General features: G+C 45.9%; 1 protein-coding gene across 6 annotated transcripts in view; it reads right to left on the reverse strand.

The window, feature by feature from the left end:
• pir (pirin) overlaps positions 1-20,032 on the reverse strand; it is a 98,252-nt gene that overhangs the window by 6,390 nt on the left and 71,830 nt on the right. For all 6 annotated transcript variants that reach the window (XM_078232275.1, XM_078232273.1, XM_078232276.1 and 3 more), the window contains 4 exons: positions 19,322-19,406; positions 13,653-13,697; positions 6,581-6,663; positions 228-294 (listed from right to left, as the gene is read on the reverse strand). In XM_078232275.1, the coding sequence (XP_078088401.1) occupies positions 228-294; positions 6,581-6,663; positions 13,653-13,697; positions 19,322-19,406 (280 nt within the window). The remainder of the gene's footprint in view (positions 1-227; positions 295-6,580; positions 6,664-13,652; positions 13,698-19,321; positions 19,407-20,032) is intronic.

Raw genomic sequence — 20,032 nt, forward strand, 5'->3', positions numbered from 1 at the left:
AAATATTGGCCATGCCGGAGAGACGTGGGCCCGAACTCTACCACCTCGCCCGCCATGGAATCGGCGCGGGTGAGGGTCTGACAACGGAAATCTTTGTGGGCCTCGGGCGGGAATTTGCAGTCTCGCCCGAGCGAGGCCATAAAATCTCGTGAGTCACTCTTAAATTACTTCAATACGCACACTCTTCGTTGAATAATAAATACACTTAAACTCTCTTTTGTACTTACCGTGTTTCACAACTGGTTCATTAATAGGTTCACCCGCAATCAGAACAAACCGAGCAACTTCATGGTCCTAAAGAATGAGTGAACAGTGAGCAAATTGCACAGGAATCTCTCTCAGGACTAAATGGATGAAGCAAGCTTGAGAAATATGAGCAACGAATAGTCCAACGTGATGCTGATTGAAAATACACAGGCAGGCACTCTTGGCAAAATTGCTTTTAAAAATACCGGATTATAAAGGATATTCAGGACTAATCTTTCAAATGTTGTAGTTTGCAGTAAAAATCCACAAACTCAGCAAACTTCACTCAGAGGGAGCATTTTAGTTACCTGGGGTTACAGGGCGTGACCCTATCTCTGGACCTGGGGTTACAGGGCGTGACCCTATCTCTGGACCTGGGGTTACAGGGCGTGACCCTATCTCTGGACCTGGGGTCACAGGGCGTGACCCTATCTCTGGACCTGGGGTTACAGGGCGTGACCTTATCTCTGGACCTGGGGTTACAGGGCGTGACCCTATCTCTGGACCTGGGGTTACAGGGCATGACGCTATCTCTGGACCTGGGGTTACAGGGCGTGACCCTATCTCTGGACCTGGGGTTACAGGACATGACCTTATCTCTGGACCTGGGGTTACAGGGCATGACGCTATCTCTGGACCTGGGGTTACAGGGCGTGACCCTATCTCTGGACCTGGGGTTACAGGGCGTGACCCTATCTCTGGACCTGGGGTTACAGGGCGTGACCCTATCTCTGGACCTGGGGTTACAGGACATGACCTTATCTCTGGACCTGGGGTTACAGGGCGTGACCCTATCTCTGGACCTGGGGTTACAGAGCATGACGCTATCTCTGGACCTGGGGTTACAGAGCATGACGCTATCTCTGGACCTGGGGTTACAGGGCGTGACCCTATCTCTGGGCCTGGGGTTACAGAGCGTGACCCTATCTCTGGACCTGGGGTTACAGAGCATGACGCTATCTCTGGACCTGGGGTTACAGGGCATGACGCTATCTCTGGACCTGGGGTTACAGGGCGTGACCCTATCTCTGGACCTGGGGTTACAGGGCATGACCCTATCTCTGGACCTGGGGTTACAGGGCGTGACCCTATCTCTGGACCTGGGGTTACAGGGCGTGACCCTATCTCTGGACCTGGGGTTACAGGGCGTGACCCTATCTCTGGACCTGGGGTTACAGGGCATGATGCTATCTCTGGACCTGGGGTTACAGGGCGTGACCCTATCTCTGGACCTGGGGTTACAGGGCATGATGCTATCTCTGGACCTGGGGTTACAGGGCGTGAACCTATCTCTGGACCTGGGGTTACAGGGCGTGACCCTATCTCTGGACCTGGGGTCACAGGGCGTGACCCTATCTCTGGACCTGGGGTTACAGGGCGTGACCCTATCTCTGGACCTGGTAGCGTGACCCTAGGGGGGCTGGACTTTTGGGGTCCTCCAATGGGCCAAGGGGATTGATTAAAGGGGCACTCCACCCTGGCCCGCCACTAGCCTGCACAGGGAAAGCTACCAGGCTGGATGTTAGCCTCTCCTGCCAGTGGTTAGATCCCAGCAGGGACAAGATGAGGCCCATTAAGGACCTCAGCTAGCCAACAAGTGACTAGGTCGCACAACACCCCACCCATAGCGCTGGTAAAATTGAATGGAGGGAGGGTTGGGTGGCTAGACAGGGGTACATTCTTGGTCTTTTCTGTCCCCTCACATCTTCCTACAAACCCACCACCATGAGGGTCGTACAAAGTGTTTTGTACCTCAATAATTCCTGTTACGACTGAATAAATAATTTAAGTGTTAGTTTAGAAACATAGAAACTAGAAGCAGGAGTAGGCCATTCGGCCCTTTGAGCCTGCTACGCAATTCATTTTGATCATGGTTGATCATCGAATTCAATATCCTGATCCCCCCCTTCCCCCCATATCCCTTGATCCCTTTAGCCCCAAGAGCTATATTTAATTTCTTCTTGAAATCACACAATGTTTTGGCCTCAGCTACCTTGGAGGGCCAAAGGGCCTGTTTCCTGGGCTGTACTGTACATTCTGTGGTAGTGAATTCCACACATTCACCACTCTCTGGGTGAAGAAATTTCTCCTCACTTCAATCTGAAAAGGTTTACCCCTCATCCTCAAACTATGATCCCCAGATCGGGGCTCCCCCACTCTGAGGAGAAAATAGCAAAATAGCAGGGTACAGTTTAGTTAACAACAGTTGCACAATTGCTCTCATATCAAAAGAGTTGAGTTTAATTTTTAATTAGAATAGAGACATCTGCAACCCAGAGCTGACAATTCCCGCATCAAGTGAGGATGTCAGGATGCTTCTTGGGCCCCGGGGGCTTGTGCTTGCAGGAAGTGCTTCCAGCTGTTTGAACTCCGGCTCAGCTGGAATCACTGCGGGATATTCAGGTGGCTGAATGCTTCCTGGAATACAGGCTCCAGGCGGTAATTCCACAGCCAGCTAGCCTTCAGCCAGTTGGGGGCACCTGGAAGGGTAGGGAAGAGGCAGGCACTTGGAGGAGCTCTCTGGGAACGTGGCATTCTGTATTGAGAAGGTGACACAGTGGTTAGCCCTATTGCCTCACAATGCCAGGGACCCGGGTTTGATTCCCGGCTTGGGTCACCATCCGTGCAGAGTCTACACGTTCTCCCCGTGTCTGCGTGGGTTTCCTCCGGGTGCCCTGGTTTCCTCTCACAGTCCAAAAGACGTGCTAGTTAGGTCGATTGGCCATGTTAAATTCTCCCTCAGTGTACCCAAACAGAACAAAGAACAAAGAACAAAGAACAATACAGCACAGGAACAGGCCCTTCGGCCCTCCAAGCCCGCGCCGCTCCCCGGTCCAGGATTGAATCCTGAATCCAGGATCCCCGCCCAATTTTCCAGCCTATCTACATCCTAATATCCTATCCACCGAGCTGTCCCTCACAGCTACGATGCTTTGTTCATCACAGGCACTGGAGTGTGGCGACTAGGGGATTTTCACAGTAATTTCATTGCAGTGTTAATGTAAGCCTACCTGTGACACTAATAAATAAACTTTAAAACGTTAACTTAGGTGCAGAACGTTCTTTGGTCATGGTCCATGAAACAACATAGGGAGGAAAATGGTGGAAGACCCACAGTCAGAGATTAAAGTGTTTGGGAGGAAGTTAAAAAGCAGGAGCTTAATGCTGGAAATCTCAGGATTACTCCCAAACTGCAGTGAGAGTAAAAATAGGAGGACATTGCAGGTTATTGTATGGTTAGAGACACAGGACAGGATTTTCCACTTGCCAAACAACAGCACTTTCTTCTCATACGGCATTAATTGTGTTTGTTACTCCGAACTTTGGTCTTCTTGCAAAGTGTCCTGATGAGTGCAAGGTGAAAAGTTTCAACATGTCGCTTTTTTTTTCAGCAATACTCAGGATCTGTACGACCAAATCACTATCTTTAATTGTTCTTGAGATGTGAGCATTGCTGGCAAGGTCAGCATTTGTTACCAATCACTAATTGCCCTTGGGAAGGAGATGTCTATTGTCCTTGTCCTTCTAGGTAATAGAGGTCATGGGTTTGCAGGTTCTGTTGAAGGAATCTTGGTGAGTAGATGGTGGATTGATTGAGTGGGGCAATGATTGCTTTAAGGGCAGAGAACGTGAAGAATTATTGAAGTGTGTTTAGGAGAATTTTCATGATCAGTATGTTTAAATAATGGATATTGCTGTATCTAGTCCTAGAAAACAACATGGATCAAGCCATGAATGCCACAGTCAGGGAGCACCTTGGCAATAATGATCGTATCATTGTAATTAGAGGGTAAGGTGAAGCAGAAAAAAGAGGCATACAACAGATGTCAGGTGGGTAATGCAAGTGAGAACCAGGCTGAATATAGAAAGGGGAAGTGAAAAAAGGAATAAGAGGGACAAAGATAAAATATGAAAACATATATGTTAATGACTTGGACTTGGGGGTAAGGCATCATTTTAAAATTTGCAGATGAGATGAAACTTAGAAGTGCAGTAAACACTGAGAAAGATAGTGATAGACTTTAAGAGGACATTGACAGGTTAGTGGAATGGGTGGACACATGGAGATGAAATTCAATGCTAACAGTGTGAAGCAATATGTTGAGACAGGGTGGAAGAAGAGACCTGGTGGTATTAGCATACAAATATTTGAAGATGCAGGATAGGTTAACTAAACAGTTCATGCTGAATGTGGGCTCCTGGGCTCTATAAACAGAGGCAGCAAAAACAGAAGCTGAAAAATTATGGTTGGTCTCTAAAATTCCCGACTGGAAAATCATGTCCAATTCTGGACACCGCACCTAAGGAAACACATGAAGGTTTTGAAGAGGGTCCAGAAAATATCTTCCAGAACGGTTCCAGGGATAAGAGGTTACAGTTACACACATAGAGTAAAGAAGCTGGGGTTGTTCTCTTTAGAGTAGGAGAGGGGAGATTTGATGGAAGTGTTTCAAATCATTAAGGGTCCTGATGAGGTAACGGGGACAGAGCCTGGGTGGGATTCTTGTTGGTGCAGACTCAACGGGCCGCCTTCTGCACTGTTGGGATTCTATGATAGCATAAACATAAGAGAAACTTTTTCCAATGGCTGATGGATCGATATGGAGATGCCGGCGTTGGACTGGGGTAAACACAGAAAGAAGTCTAACAACACGCTTTAACCTGGTGTTGTTAGACTTCTTACGATGGATCGATAACCAGGGGATGCAGATTTAAGATGATTGGCAAAGAACCAAATGTGACAAGAGGCAAAACTTTTTGTGTCAACAGTGACTCAGTAAGTAGCACTCCTTCTCTGAGTCTCAAGGCTCTGGGTTCAATTTCCACTCCAGGTTTGAGCACAAAAATCAAGGTTGACATTCCATGGCAGTACTGAGAGAGTGCTGCACTGCCTGAGGGGCCGTCTTTTGCATGAATTGTTAAAATTAAGTGGACGTAAAGGATTCCACGGCACTATTTCAAAGTGAATGGTGCAGAGCTGCCCTATCTTCTGTTAATAAAGCTGGCTTTGTCCTGTCACCTTCTCTAGTTAACATTTATTTTAACCTTTAGTGTTGTCTCCTGGTGCTCCCTGGAAGTTAAACTTATTCCTCCACATCCATGTTTACTTCATGAAGCATTTTGCCCTCTCCAGTGTCTTGGCCAATATTCATTTTCAATCAAAAAAACATTATCGGACGATTGTTGCATTATTATTTGTGGGAGCTTGCTGTGCACAAAGTGACTGCCACATTTCCTGCACTGCAACAGTGACTATCCTTCAAAAGTACCTCAATGGCTGTGAAGTGTTTTGAGATTTCAGTGATAGTGAAAAGGGTACGGAAAAAGTTTACAAAGATGCTGCCTGGTTTGGAGGATATTAGCCATGAGGAGAGATTGGACAAACTTGGTTTGTTTTCACTTGAACATCAGAGGCTGAGGGGCGACCGGATAGAAGTTCACAAAATTATGAGAGGCATGGATAGAATGGGTAGTCAGAGACTTTTTCCCGGGGTAGAAATGTCAATTATTAGGGGACATAGGTTGAAGGTAAAAGCGGGAAAGTTGAGAGGAGATATGAGAGGCAAGTATTTTTACACAGAGGGTGGTAAATGCCTGGAATTCTGCCAGAGGAGGTGATAGAAACAGGTTAAATAGCAACATTTAAGAGGCATCTTGACAATACATGAATAGGCAGGGAATAGAGGGATGCGGATCGTGTAGAAACAAAAGGTCTTTAGTTTAGAAAGGTGTTGAGTCGGCATTGGCTTGGTGGGCCGAAGGGCCTATTCCTGTGCTGTACTGTTCTTTGTTCTTTGTTCTAAGTGCAAGTCTTTTTCTTTTAAGTAACGAGTGGTTAGGGTTTGGAATGCAACGTTTGATCGGGTGCTGTTCTCAATTCTAATTGTCTCCTTCTGAAGGGAATTCAATAAATACTTAATGGGGAAAAACATTAAAGGTACGTGGGGAAAGATCAGGGAAATGGGACCACCTAGTTTAGTTTATTTATTAGTGTCACAAGTAGGCTTACATTAACACTGCAATGAATTTATTGTGAAAATCCTCTAGTCACCACACTCCGGCACCTGTTCGGGTGCACTGAGGGAGAATTTAGCATGGCCAATGCCCCTAACCAACATGTTTTTTGGACCGTGGGAGGAAACCGGAGCATCCGGAGGAAATTCTAGCGGACACGGGAAGAACATGCTGACATTGCACATGCAGTGACGCAACAGCAGTGCTAACCACTGTGCCACCATGTGCTGTGCTTGTGGGGAGATCCAGCAGAATCAAAGGGCTGAATGGCCTCCTCCTGCTCTATGATTCTACATCAGGTTTATCTGAAACGTAATACCTTATTTTCCATTTGGATATGTTCTCCGTCATCAAGTATAGCGACATGGTGAGGCTCAATTCTTCTCTGGTCCTTATCAGGGCCTGTAAGATATTGTTTGTGTTTAAAAAAATCAACATGTTGACAGAGGTTTTTTTTGTAAACCATCGCTAACCATTTTTTTTGGAACTTTTCGTTCTCAAATCTCAGATGAAGACCTTTAATTCTTACAAAGGATAATGTGAAACAATGTAATTGCCTGGGAGGTAAGCTTACAGAGCTGCGGGAGCAAAAACTACAAGGAAATGTTTGTCAGTGCTAGTTGATTATTTTCTTCACCAACTCTGGTGCTACAATAGGTAAGAAAGCATTACTAAAGGAGGAAAGCTTCTTTGTGTAACATTCAATATGATTGCTGGGGAAATATGAGTCACCCTCACAAATCTTTTTTTAAAAACAGACTTAAAAGGTGATTGGCAGTGACTTGTCATTATCAACCTCGGGAAAGTTCTCAATCCTCGATGTAAGGAATAATTATATCTCACTTACTAATGTAAAGCCATTGATAGCATGTTGATGGAACAAGTGCTCAGATCAATTTCTCTTTCCACAGATGACTGAAATTGTGGTTAATTGTCTTGAGGATGGGTTTTGGTCCTTGCTCAGAATCGTGTGGTTGGTGCCATAGTAACAACAGGACCAAACAGTCAGGAAACTAACTTTCACAACACGGTAATTATATGCATCATCTGAATGATCTCATTTTGGTTCAGTATAAATGAAGAAAACAATGGTGGAATGTGGGCAGTATAGGCTGTACTTGTGGCATGGTTATCAAAGTTGGGTTTCATCAATTTAAAATATAAACTTCCTCTTCCTCCTCTTCTCTTTCCTCTTCATTTTGGGTTCCACATCACCTTCTATCTAAGGCCACCAACTCCATCACTACCATGACCACTGGTCAACAGAGCACCATTCAAACATGTGAGATGGGCTGTACATCAGATAATGCCCTACTCGCAACCATTCTGCACGGTTCCATTTAATAGCCTGCTTAAGTATTTGACACTTGTCCAATGGAACCTGAGGAAGATCCTGAATAAAAAAATTGGAGACTGGAAATATATTGGGCCATAACTACAAATCCCAGTGTAAGATTTGGCTGATGGAGGTGGGGGGGTTGGGGGGTGGGGGGGGGGGGGGGTATCCCAATGATGCTTTGGGGAATCACTCCTGGAAGTTACCATGTCAGAGTTTACCTAGTAACTGTCCAGAAGGGGTAACTCGCCCTGGACAATTGCACTGCACTGGGAACCATCGGACAGCGCAATTTAAATCGCTAACTTCAGATAGTTCTGCCAGTCTTACCCTCACAGTTACTCTAAAAGAGTTAGAAGGAAACTTAAAGTTTTCAGAGCATCCATTTTAAAGACCCTGGCAGATCCCTGCACGTGACACCCCCCAGAGGACCATCCACAACCACCAGCCCCCCTCCCCCTCCCAACTATGCACCATCACTCCCCCCTTGCCCAATACCTGTGGGCCTCTGGCCCGGCTCTGCCCTCCCCTACTCCCGATCCGATGTCTGAATCCTCACCCCCACTTAACTCAGAAACTTAGCTCCTCCCTTTCAATGGTCCCTTTAAGCACCTGCTTTACAGCAGAAGTGCCTAAGAATGGGCGGGAGTATGTCCCCTTTGCTGTGCTCCACTTACACTTCATTGCTGCAGCTGGGGGCAAGCTCCGCTGATCCTGTCTCACCTGGCCTGAGCGAGGAAGCTCGGGTGAGATGGGCTTTGCAATCACGATGAAGGTAAGTCTCTCCAGAGTAGCAATGTGCCGGTGATTACCACTCTCAGGAAGTTTTGCCACTTCAAGGAAGCTAAGGGCCATAAGTTGCCTATTCCTTTCATTTGCATTGCAATTATATTAATTATTATAATTGCAATAAATCCACTTATAATTGGACCGGGCATTAAATTCCTGTTATCCCTTCCAGCAGAAATATGATGGAAGAGGCAGGTGATGAACCATTTGAAACAGGAGTTAGCACAAGGGCAGTGTAACTCTAGCTGCTAATCTAAGCTTTGTTCTCCTACCTGTAGCCTTCCTTTAACCTCGCTCTACGTTACAGTCTTTCTCCATTAACAAGACTCAGGCCATGGATCCTCTGAACTTTCATCTTCTGTTCCTTCAAAGGACCCAAAATACCGCCCGTCACATTCGTCCCCCCTATCTTGCATCACCATTGTGTTGAAAGCTCATGTTTCCTAGTCTACTTCATCTTTGGTATGACCTCCAAGTGGTAAAGCTCCTTTATCTAGGCCCCCTTTCACTTTATGTTATAGATGAGTTGTTTTTAAATCCCAAGATTTGCACGACTTGTTCACTTTCCTCATCTTCTCTGTTACTTTTTGCAAGTTTATTGATGTCCAGAACAATGGTGCTTGGTCAACTTGGATTCTGGTTCACTGTGCTGGGGTGGCACGATGGCACAGTGGTTAGCACAGCTGCCCCACAGCGCCAGGGTCCCAGATTTAATTCCGGCCTTGGGTCACTGCCTGTGTGGAGTTTGCACATTCTCCCCGTGTCTGTATGGGTTTCTTCTGGGTGCTCCGGTTTCCTCACACAGTCCAAAGATGTGCGGGTTAGGTTGATTGGCCATGCTAAATTGATCTTGGCGTCAGGGGGATTAGCAGAGTAAATGTTTGGGGTTGCAGGAATAGGGCCTGGGTGGGATTGTGGTCAGTACAGACTCGATGGGCCGAATAGCCTCCTTCTGCACTGTAGGGATTCTATGATTCTCACTGGCAACTGATTAAGAGTTAAGTGCTGTCCACTTGTACTGCTGGACTAGCTTTGGAGTGATGAAATGTACCCCCAGGTTAGAGAAACATTAGGAAATGTGAGGGCAGCCCGGTGGCACAGTGATCAGCACTGCTTCCTCACAGCACCACAGACCCAGGTTCAATTCTGGCCTTGAGTAACTGTCTGTGTGGAGTTTGCGCATTCTCCCCGTGTCTGCGTGGGTTTCCTCCGGGTGCTCCAGTCTCCTCCCACTATCCAAAGATACGCAGGTTAAGTGGACTGGCCACGCTAAATTGCTCTTTAGTGTCCAATGATAAATGGGTTAGGGGGATTAGCGGGGTAAATATGCAGGGTTATATGGTAAGCCTGGGTAAAAGTCATTGCAGACTCGATGGGTCGAATGGCCTCATGCACAGCATGAATCCTATGAAATGACAGGCTTTTTTTTCCCTTTTTATTTTCACTCAAATGGCATCTAAAATGCCAATGGCGAACAGGAGGTGCAGGAAAGTTGGGCTGAAAATACCCTGTTTTATAAAGGCACTGGGTGACAATGATAGAACGTGGAATGGGAGGCTGGACAATGGTCGGGATTTTCCAGCTGCACATGCCCCAAGACCGAAAATTCCCACCTGAGGCTCAACGGACCTTTCAATGATCCGCCGAATTTTCTGTCTCGCCCGCTATGATTCCCGCTGCGGGAGGGATGGGAAATTTCCGGCCAATGTGTTTACTCTGAAGGGTTCACTTGGAGGTCAATGAGAACCCTGGATTGCTCTGATTGACAGGTCGATGGGTTGTTGGAAATATATGGACACATATATTGAGCAGCCTGGGAATGGAGGGATACAAACGATTGGTCTAGTTGGACCAAGGAGCGGCACAGGCTTGGAGGGCCGAAGGGCCTGTTTCCTGTGCTGTACTGTTCTTTGTTCTTTATATGTGGAAGGAGCAAGGGACCTCTTTTTATCGGAGAACTAAGTACAGGAAACATAAGAACATAAGAACATAAGAAATAGGAGCAGGAGTAGGCCATCTAGCCCCTCGAGCCTGCCCCGCCATTCAATAAGATCATGGCTGATCTGACGTGGATCAGTACCACTTACCCGCCTGATCCCCATAACCCTTAATTCCCTTACCGATCAGGAATCCATCCATCCGCGCTTTAAACATATTCAGCGAGGTAGCCTCCACCACCTCAGTGGGCAGAGAATTCCAGAGATTCACCACCCTCTGGGAGAAGAAGTTCCTCCTCAACTCTGTCTTAAACCGACCCCCCTTTATTTTGAGGCTGTGTCCTCTAGTTTTAACTTCCTTACTAAGTGGAAAGAATCTCTCCGCCTCCACCCTATCCAGCCCCCGCATTATCTTATAAGTCTCCATAAGATCCCCCCTCATCCTTCTAAACTCCAACGAGTACAAACCCAATCTCCTCAGCCTCTCCTCATAATCCAAACCCCTCATCTCCAGTATCAACCTGGTGAACCTTCTCTGCACTCCCTCCAATGCCAATATATCCTTCCTCATATAAGGGGACCAATACTGCACACAGTATTCCAGCTGCGGCCTCGCCAATGCCCTGTACAGGTGCATCAAGACATCCCTGCTTTTATATTCTATCCCCCTCGCAATATAGGCCAACATCCCATTTGCCTTCTTGATCACCTGTTGTACCTGCAGACTGGGCTTTTGCGTCTCATGCACAAGGACCCCCAGGCCCCTTTGCACGGTAGCATGTTTTAATTTGTTTCCATTGAGATAGTAATCCCATTTGTTATTATTTCCTCCAAAGTGTATAACCTCGCATTTCTCAACGTTATACTCCATTTGCCATATCCTCGCCCACTCACTCAGCCTGTCCAAATCTCTCTGCAGATCTTCTCCGTCCTCCACACGATTCACTTTTCCACTTATCTTTGTGTCGTCTGCAAACTTTGTTACCCTACACTCCGTCCCCTTCTCCAGATCATCTATATAAATGGTAAACAGTTGCGGCCCGAGTACCGATCCCTGCGGCACGCCACTAGTTACCTTCCTCCAACCGGAAAAACACCCATTTATTCCGACTCTTTGCTTCCTGTCGGATAGCCAGTCCCCAATCCACTTTAACACACTACCCCCAACTCCGTGTGCCCTAATCTTCTTCAGCAGCCTTTTATGGGGCACCTTATCAAACGCCTTTTGGAAATCCAAAAACACCGCATCCACCGGTTCTCCTCCATCAACCGCCCTAGTCACATCTTCATAAAAATCCAACATGTTCGTCAAGCACGACTTTCCCCTCATGAATCCATGCTGCGTCTGATTGATCGAACCATTTCTATCCAGATGCCTTGCTATCTCCTCTTTAATAATGGATTCCAGCATTTTCCCTACTACAGACGTTAAGCTGACCGGCCTATAGTTACCCGCCTTTTGTCTCCTTCCTTTTTTAAACAGCGGCGTAACATTAGCCGTTTTCCAATCAACCGGCACTACCCCAGAATGCAACGAGTTTTGATAAATAATCACTAACGCATCCACTATTACCTCTGACATTTCTTTCAATACCCTGGGATGCATTCCATCCGGACCCGGGGACTTGTCCACCTTCAGTCCCATTAGTCTACCCAGCACTGCCTCTCTGGTAACATTAATTGTATTAAGTATTTCTCCTGCTGCCAACCCTCTATCGTTAATATTTGGCAAACTATTTGTGTCCTCCACCGTGAAGACCGACACAAAAAACTTATTTAAAGACTCAGCCATATCCTCATTTCCCACTATTAACTCCCCCCTCTCGTCCTCCAAGGGTCCAACATTCACTCTAGCCACTCTATTCCTTTTTATATATTTATATAAAACAGGTGTAAATGATCCTAATTGTACAAATCTTTGTTTTGAAGTTACTTTTTAATTCTCTGCTGCAGCTCAGGAAGGTGTGACAGTCAGCGCTGAGTGTACATACACAGGGAAAAGGGCCTGACCAAAAGGGGTAGAACAAGTTTTGGACAATATAGTCAATTTAATGACGATTAAGGGAGATGGGTGATAAAAATATGACAGAGGAGGGACTGAAATTTTGACAGTAAATGTGATAGAAACCAAAGAATGACTGAAAAATGTGAGAGAGAGAATGGCAGAGGACAGAGGTGACTGGAAGTGTGTCTGTGAGTGTTGCAAAAGGGTGACTGAAAGTGTAACGCAAGGATGACTGACGGTAAGTTAGAAACTGTGACTGATGGGTGACAGTAAGGGTGAAGTGTGTTACTGGAAGTTATTGGAAGTGTGACTAAAAGTGTTGTTCATAGAAACCCTACAGTGCAGAAGGAGGCCATTCGGCCCATCGAGTTTGCACAGACAACAATCCCACCCCAGGCCCTATCCCCATAACCCCACATATTTACCCCACTAATCCTTCTAACCTATGCATCCCAGGACACTAAGAGGCAATTTAACATGGCCAATCAACCTAACCCGCACATCTTTGGACTGTGGGAGAAAACTGGAGCACTCGGAGGAAACCCATGCAGACATGGGGAGAATGTGCAAACTCCACACAAACAGTGACCCGAGGCCGGAATTGAACCCGGGTCCCTGGCGCTGTGAGGCAGCAGTGCTAACCACTGTGCCACCGTGCTGCCCCACTCTTGATAGAAGAGTGTTACAGTCAGTGCACTGAATATGAAAGTCCACATCTCTATATGTATATCTGCAGGATTTGAATGCAAAAGTATTTGATAAATTAATGCAAGTTGCTAATCGAAGATATTGGTATATCTTCTCTTCTTATTGTCCAAAAACATTCCGTATTTCAGAAAGGTTTGCAAGTTACCTGTGAAGAACACAAGTAACATTTAGTAAATGTGCGAAGGTTTTAGTGGAAAGCTTGAATTTAACAGCACTGTTTATTGGCTGTCAGTTGAAGTGTTAGCTCTACACTTCTCTGTGATTAAGGAGGTCGGAGAGGGCATCATGAAATGAGCCATTTCGCACATGCAGAGGCACAAGGTTAGTACCAGTGTTGGATTATTCCCTGGCACCATTGTGCCAAGGCATGGTGCTCTAATTTATCGTATTTTGATTCATATTGGACTTGTAAAAGCAATATCGAGTTTAACAACAAAATTTAATTTGACGGGACTTCCGTTTGTTTAACCTTTCAAATGACACAGAAAAATCTACACTGTGACAGGGCACTTAAGCACAACTGACAGAGCAAACAAGAAAATACAATCAGACTAGTACTGGATGCACATGAGGGAGAGACAACGTCAGCAGAGATTGTATGAAGCAATTCCCTTACCCACATGGACATATCCTGCAAGTGTATAAATAAAAGCTGTCCAGCCTGAAAGAGGAAGGAAAAGAAGAACATTAAATTATACTGTAGCTAAATTAAGCTCTATAATATCAGTTTTTAAATTTAATATTGGCATGCACTGTTTAAGTATTCCAGGAAGATTCTTTCATCAGAAGTAAAAAGGAAGCTCAGAACAGTGAATTATGCCATGATTCCTGGGATGAAAATAATCTCATGAAGGGTGTGTAATAGTTGTCACTCCAAAACAGGATCCTCTTGCTTGGTATATTATTCGGAAAGTGGGCTAACAACTTCGCTGAACCATTCTGGAAAATAATACATTGCCTCAAAGCTCTTCAGGAAGCACAATAATCTGACATGCTGAGGCCTGCTGTCCAGTTCAGGAGATGGCAAGGCGGGCAAATGAATTGAGTTAAGCTTCTGGTAACCTTGCTCCTTTTCCTACTGCGGTTAACATCATCTAAACTCACATAGGGATACTCATGATGTGACCATGCCATAAATAGGAAATCTGTAAGGCACTGTTTGTGTACAATATTCACCCAAAGAGCAGAAAAATCAGCATTCACTTTAACATCTGTATTTTGAATAGTTTGGTTACAGTGGTTGGCATTGCTGCCTCACAGCGCCAGGGACCCAGGTTCGATTCCGGTCTTGGACGACTGTCTGTGTGGAGTTTGCATGTTCTCCCCTTGTCTGTGTGGGTTTCCTCCGGGTGCTCCGGTTTCCTCCCACAATCTGAAAGACATGCTAGTTAAATGCATGGGCCATGCTAAATTCTCCCTCAGTGTACCCGAACAGGCGCTGGAGTGTGGCGGCTAGGGGATTTTCACAGTAACTTCATTGCAGTGTTAATGTAAACCTACTTGTGACACTAATAAATAAACTTTAACTTAAACTTTAAATGCGAGTACTCCTGGCATGATTACAGGAAGTGGTGTATGGCAGTGAGAGAGCTGAAAGCACAGCTGAAGACAAACTCTGACTAGAGTTGATGACTTCATAACTTAAAGAAACATTAGTAAGGAAAGGTCAAGCAGCCCAATGAACTCGCGATGAATCTACATCACCATCAGAACTGTTTGATGTTCGTTTACCTGGATGTGTGCGGAAAGCAAAGCCTCAAAAGGCCCAGGAGGATTAGAATCAAAGATTGGCAGTAAAAACAGCAAAGGAGTAATGGGAGGCCTTCAAAGAGGGGATTCTTCGAGTACGGACTGGGCACATTCCTGTGAGGAACATCCAAAGGCAGACTTCAGTGGATGATTAAAGATCCTGGGCGGAATTTTCCATTCTCCGTACCGACTGCTGGCTGAGGCAAGAGGACCAGCGTCCAGCTCACAGTCTGCACAGCCGGCTTTTCCCTCCAGATAATGGAGCAATGTGTGCAGAAAAGAATCTGAAGGCATGGCCCATGCCACCACACCGGCGGGACGCAGCTGGAAAATGCCAGCAGCTGGGAATCCCAAGATCTCTGATATGAAGCACAGGAATCCCCAACACAGAACTCGTCCCCCGGGCAAAGACACATGGGACCCCCCCCTCACCTCGAAATGTACAAGGGGAATCCCCCCACCCTCCACAAGCAGAACATCCCTCTCCCGACTATCAGTGGAGCTTCCAGAGGGCTCCTGGCACTGTCCCGTCACCCGGGCACGTCCCTCTCCTCTAGGGGTTATACTTACCTGTGTGTCCCTTCACCTGGTTCCCGCCTTTGAAAAACAGTTGTAGACCTCGCTGATATGATGTCACACTGACAAGGGGGGGTTTCCAAATGTGGGGGGACAATATGGCGGGGAAGCCCGCTAATGACGTTAAAGTCTATTGAAATGAGGTTCCCCACCTTCCAGGGCCCAAACCTCGTTATTTCACCGGTGAAAGAGGGGGAGAATCAGAAAACATGGAAACATAGAAAATAGGTGCAGGAACAGGCCATTCGGCTCCTCAAACCTGCACTAGAGTCAATATGATCATGGCTGCACTTTCAATATCCCAGTCTCACGTTCTCTCCATACCCCTTGATCCCTTTAGCCACAAGGGCCATATCCAGCTCCCTCTTGAACCTATCTAACGAACTGGCCCCCACAGCTTTCTGTGGTAGGGAATTCTACAGGTTCACAACTCTCTGAAATTCTTTCTCATCTCAGTCCTGAATGGCTTACCCCTTATTCTTAAGCAAGATTCTTGTTTTCTGAGTCATGAAGGATTTTGCGCCATTTGGGCTCGTGGCGAAAGTGGATGCAAAAATCACAGCAATTGAGATTCAAATGAAACAGAAAAAGGAGACTTATGATAAATGTAGGGTTAATAGTCTACCTGAGAATAGAGCAAAATTCAGATGGTGCAGAGTTCCACTCATTCTCTTTCTGGAAGGAAACCTGCTACCCTGGCCTACATGTGACCCCTGACCCACAACAATATCTACAGTCCTAGCATCTGACTAACAATTTGAGGAAAATTGTCCACAAACAGCAGGGCAAATCCAACCTGACCAATTACTGCTCTATTTGTTTACTCTTGTTCGTCAGGAAAATGGAAGTTGTCGGTGCTCTCAACTGACACTTACACTGCAATAGCCTGCTCACCAATATTCAGTACCTGGTCTGCCAAAGTCACTCAGCTCCTGACCTCATTATAGCCTTAGTCCAAACATGGGAGAGAACAGCAAAATTCAAAGGGTGTGGTGTGAGTATCTGCCAATGACATCAAGGTAGTATTTAACCAATGGCATCAATTCCAACCACCATTTTCCTTTGTGCCAGGTATGACTCTAACCAGTGGAGGGTTTTCCCCCAATTCTCATTGACTCCAGTTTTGTTAGAGAACCTTGATACCACACTTGCTCAAATGTTGCCTTGATATCGAGGGCAGTCACTCTCACCTCATCCCTCGAGTTCAGCCCCTGTGGGCTAATGGATAAGCCAGGGATTGTGGGTTCAAGTCTCATCTGGGGTGAAGTAAATTTGGGCGGCATGGTGCACAGTGGTTAGCACTGCTGCCTCACAGCGCCAGGGACCCGGGTTCGATTCCCGGCTTGGGTCATTGTGTGGAGTTTACACATTCCCCCCATGAGTGCGTGGGTTTCCTCCGGGTGCTCCAGTTTCCTCCCACAATCTAAGGATGTGTGGGTTAGGTGGATTGACCATGCTAAATTGCCCCGTAATGTCAGGGGGATTCGCTTGTGTAAATACATGGGGTTATGGGGATAGGGCCTGGGTGGGATTGTGGTCGGTGCAGACGCGATGGGCCCAATGGCCTCCTTCTGCGCTGTAGGGATTCTATGATTCCGTTCTTTTGTCCAAGCTTGAACCAAGGGTATAATGAGGTCAGGAGCAGGAACCCATTCAGGTTACACAGCACCCTGACTTGGGAATTTATCGCTGTTCATGCATTGTCACTGGGTCAAACTCCCCTGCCACCAGCACTGTGGGTGTACCTACACCACATGGACCTTTTTTATTTAATCACAGGATGTGGGCATCACTGGCTAGACCAGCATTTATTGCCCATCTCTAATTAACATTGACAAGGTCGCGGTGTGCTGCCCTCTTGAATTGATACCATGTGGTGTAGCAAAATTGAAGCGCATGTGATTAAAGGAACAGTGAGAATGTGTGAAATTGACAAAGCAAGCAGAGGAGTGGTTTTTTAAACTGGAGGATAATATATGGTAGTGTTTCCCAGCATTCGGTGTTAAAACTGTTGTTCTTTTTTTACATATTTCAATCACTTGGACTTGGTTATACAGGATGTAATTTCAAACATGATGACATGAAATTCAGGAAGGTAATAAATAGTGAGGAGGTTAGTAACCTGCCTTGGAGAGGACACAGACAGACTGGTGAAATGGGCAGACATATAGCAGATGCAGTTTAATGCAGACAAGTGTGAAGTATTTTGAGAGGCAATATAAATCAAACTTTCTGGTGAAACGTCATGACCTGAAACATTGACTCTGTTAAGCTCTCCACAAATGCTATAAGACCTGCTGACTTTTTCCATCTTTTTCTGTTTTTATTTCAGATTTCCAGTATCTGCAGTATTTTGCTCATTCTTCTGACCTTCTTACGACTGCTCAGCTTACTGAATGCCTTTCAGCGTGCTAACCCTGTCCTGTGAGATGGCATCATCCTCCCCTCTGACATTTTCTATCACCAGTGGGAGCTTTCTGCCTCCTGGCATGAAGAGAATGTTCTTTCCCCCCTGCTGACAAGAGAATATCCTCCCTCCCTGACACCATAGCCCCCAGGGAAGCTTCAGAAAAACACAGTCAGCTCACAGTCCTCACTCCACCCGTTTCCCTGTTGTCTGCAGCCAGAGTGCCCTGTCCCTTTAAGAGCTGTTGGCTGACTTTAAGTGAATCACAGAATCATAGAATCCTACAGTGCAGAAGGAGGCAATTCAGCCCATCGAGTCTGCATCGACCACGATCCCACCTAGGCCCTATCCCCATTACTCCATACATTTACCCTAACTAGTCCCCCTGACACTAAGGGACAATTTAGCATGGCCAATCCACCTAACCCGCACATCTTTGGACTGTGGAGACGGAATGGAGACAAGGATGCTCAATACTTGGCACCACCCTGCCCCCCCCCCCCTTCAAAACCCACTACCCACAGATATCCATCGGTTGACTCTTGATAATCAGCACAGCAGCACAATTAGTATGTGTTGCCTGGGCCAACACTGATTGGCATATGTGCTGTGGGCACAGCACCAACCTCGTACTTATTGTGAAGCCAAAATAAACTTCTTGGTTTCTGTTTCACTGCGAGCTGAAAGTTACCACTTGCTGGAAAACTATACACGGCCCAGAAAGTCAACAGCACGAGAAGCCGAACCTTGATTGAAACCAGAATGGAAAAATGGGTCTATAAACACACCACATGGTGAGGCTTATGCTGCAAGTTGATTCTGTGCACCAAGCAAGTAAGAAGCAGTGTCTAGATCCAGATTTATACTGAGATTGCCACTTTAATGAGAACTCGATGTATTACCCACTGAATACAGTGGAAATCGATAGTAAACGCGAGGGTAACTTTGCAGACTAGGCATTTAATTATCAAGAATTCTCAATGTGGGGCTTGAAGATTCATTTAGTAGCCACACTTCGCTAACTAGAGTACCGCTGACAAGTTAAATCTCCCCATTTACAAAGGGATATACTCACTTGCATTGGAGGCAGTTCAAAGAAAGTTCACTCGATTGATGCCTGGAATGAAGGATTGTCTTAAGAGAAACTGGCTGAGCAGCCTGGTGCTCATTGGAATTTAGAAGAACGAGCAGCGACCTTATTAAAACCTAAAATATTCTGAGGGAGTTTGATGGGTGGGTGCTGAGAGGATATTTCCCCTCTTTGGGAAATTGAGAGTTTAAAAAGACGGCTTGATTTGAGGAGGAATTTCTTCTCTCAGAGGGTCTTTAATCTTGGTAATTCTCTTCTCCAGAGAGGGATGGAGATCAAGTCATTGAATATATTCAATGCAGAGTTAGGGTAAGAGATCCAAGGATTCTGAGGCAGGGAAGTGGAGTTAAGGAAACGAATTGGATCAGCCATGATCTATTGAATGGTGCATGCAGGCTTGAGGGCCTTGGCCTACAGATCAGTGGGGCGAAATATCAGATAACTGAATTCAATCGAGACTCACCTTTAGGAACAGGCTGTCTATGGCTGGCTCCTTTCTCCAGTGTGAAGTCCAAGTACATCATTGGGGTGTGGGTGTAGATTTGTGACTGGAAAACAGAGGAAGAAAGATTTACGTCAGTGAAATTGTTGAGTTATTTGTATTGGAACCTAGTACAGGTCAATGTAGGCAACCGTGTAATCATTGGAATCCGGAATCCTTCAGCAACGGGAGTTGAAGAATGACTCTTACATTCTTTAAACACAAAATGTGAACGAAAAACAGGACAAAAATAACATGAAATGAGAGCTAACTCTTCATGCTTGCAATAAATGGAGCAGGACGGGTTAGTGTTTTTGTATCGTTGCATTCTTGCCTTTAAACTGAGGTAACGAAAGGGTTAAGGGGATGATCAACAACCTGCTAGTGGTATTTTTATTGCATTTCCCTTTGAGTATAGAGCGAAGAAGCGTGCAGGCTGATTAACTTAGGATTGAAGCAAGATGTCATGCTATACAGTGTAGAAACACTGATGTTCGCACCGTCACTCCAGAGAGCAAACACCCAGGGATGGAAGTCTTCAGTTGGCACAGCTATCTTTTGGCTATGATGCTGATCCCTATTTCCAGCGCTGATTAGTATCTGCTGTACGGATAACTTCCTCCCTTCAACCACATCCGAAGATGTGGTATTCATTAAATATGAAAGACAAAAGGCAGAGAGCAGATTTTGTTA

Source organism: Mustelus asterias, chromosome 17 (genome assembly GCF_964213995.1).
Source record: "Mustelus asterias chromosome 17, sMusAst1.hap1.1, whole genome shotgun sequence".
Classification (NCBI taxonomy): Eukaryota; Metazoa; Chordata; class Chondrichthyes; order Carcharhiniformes; family Triakidae; genus Mustelus; species Mustelus asterias.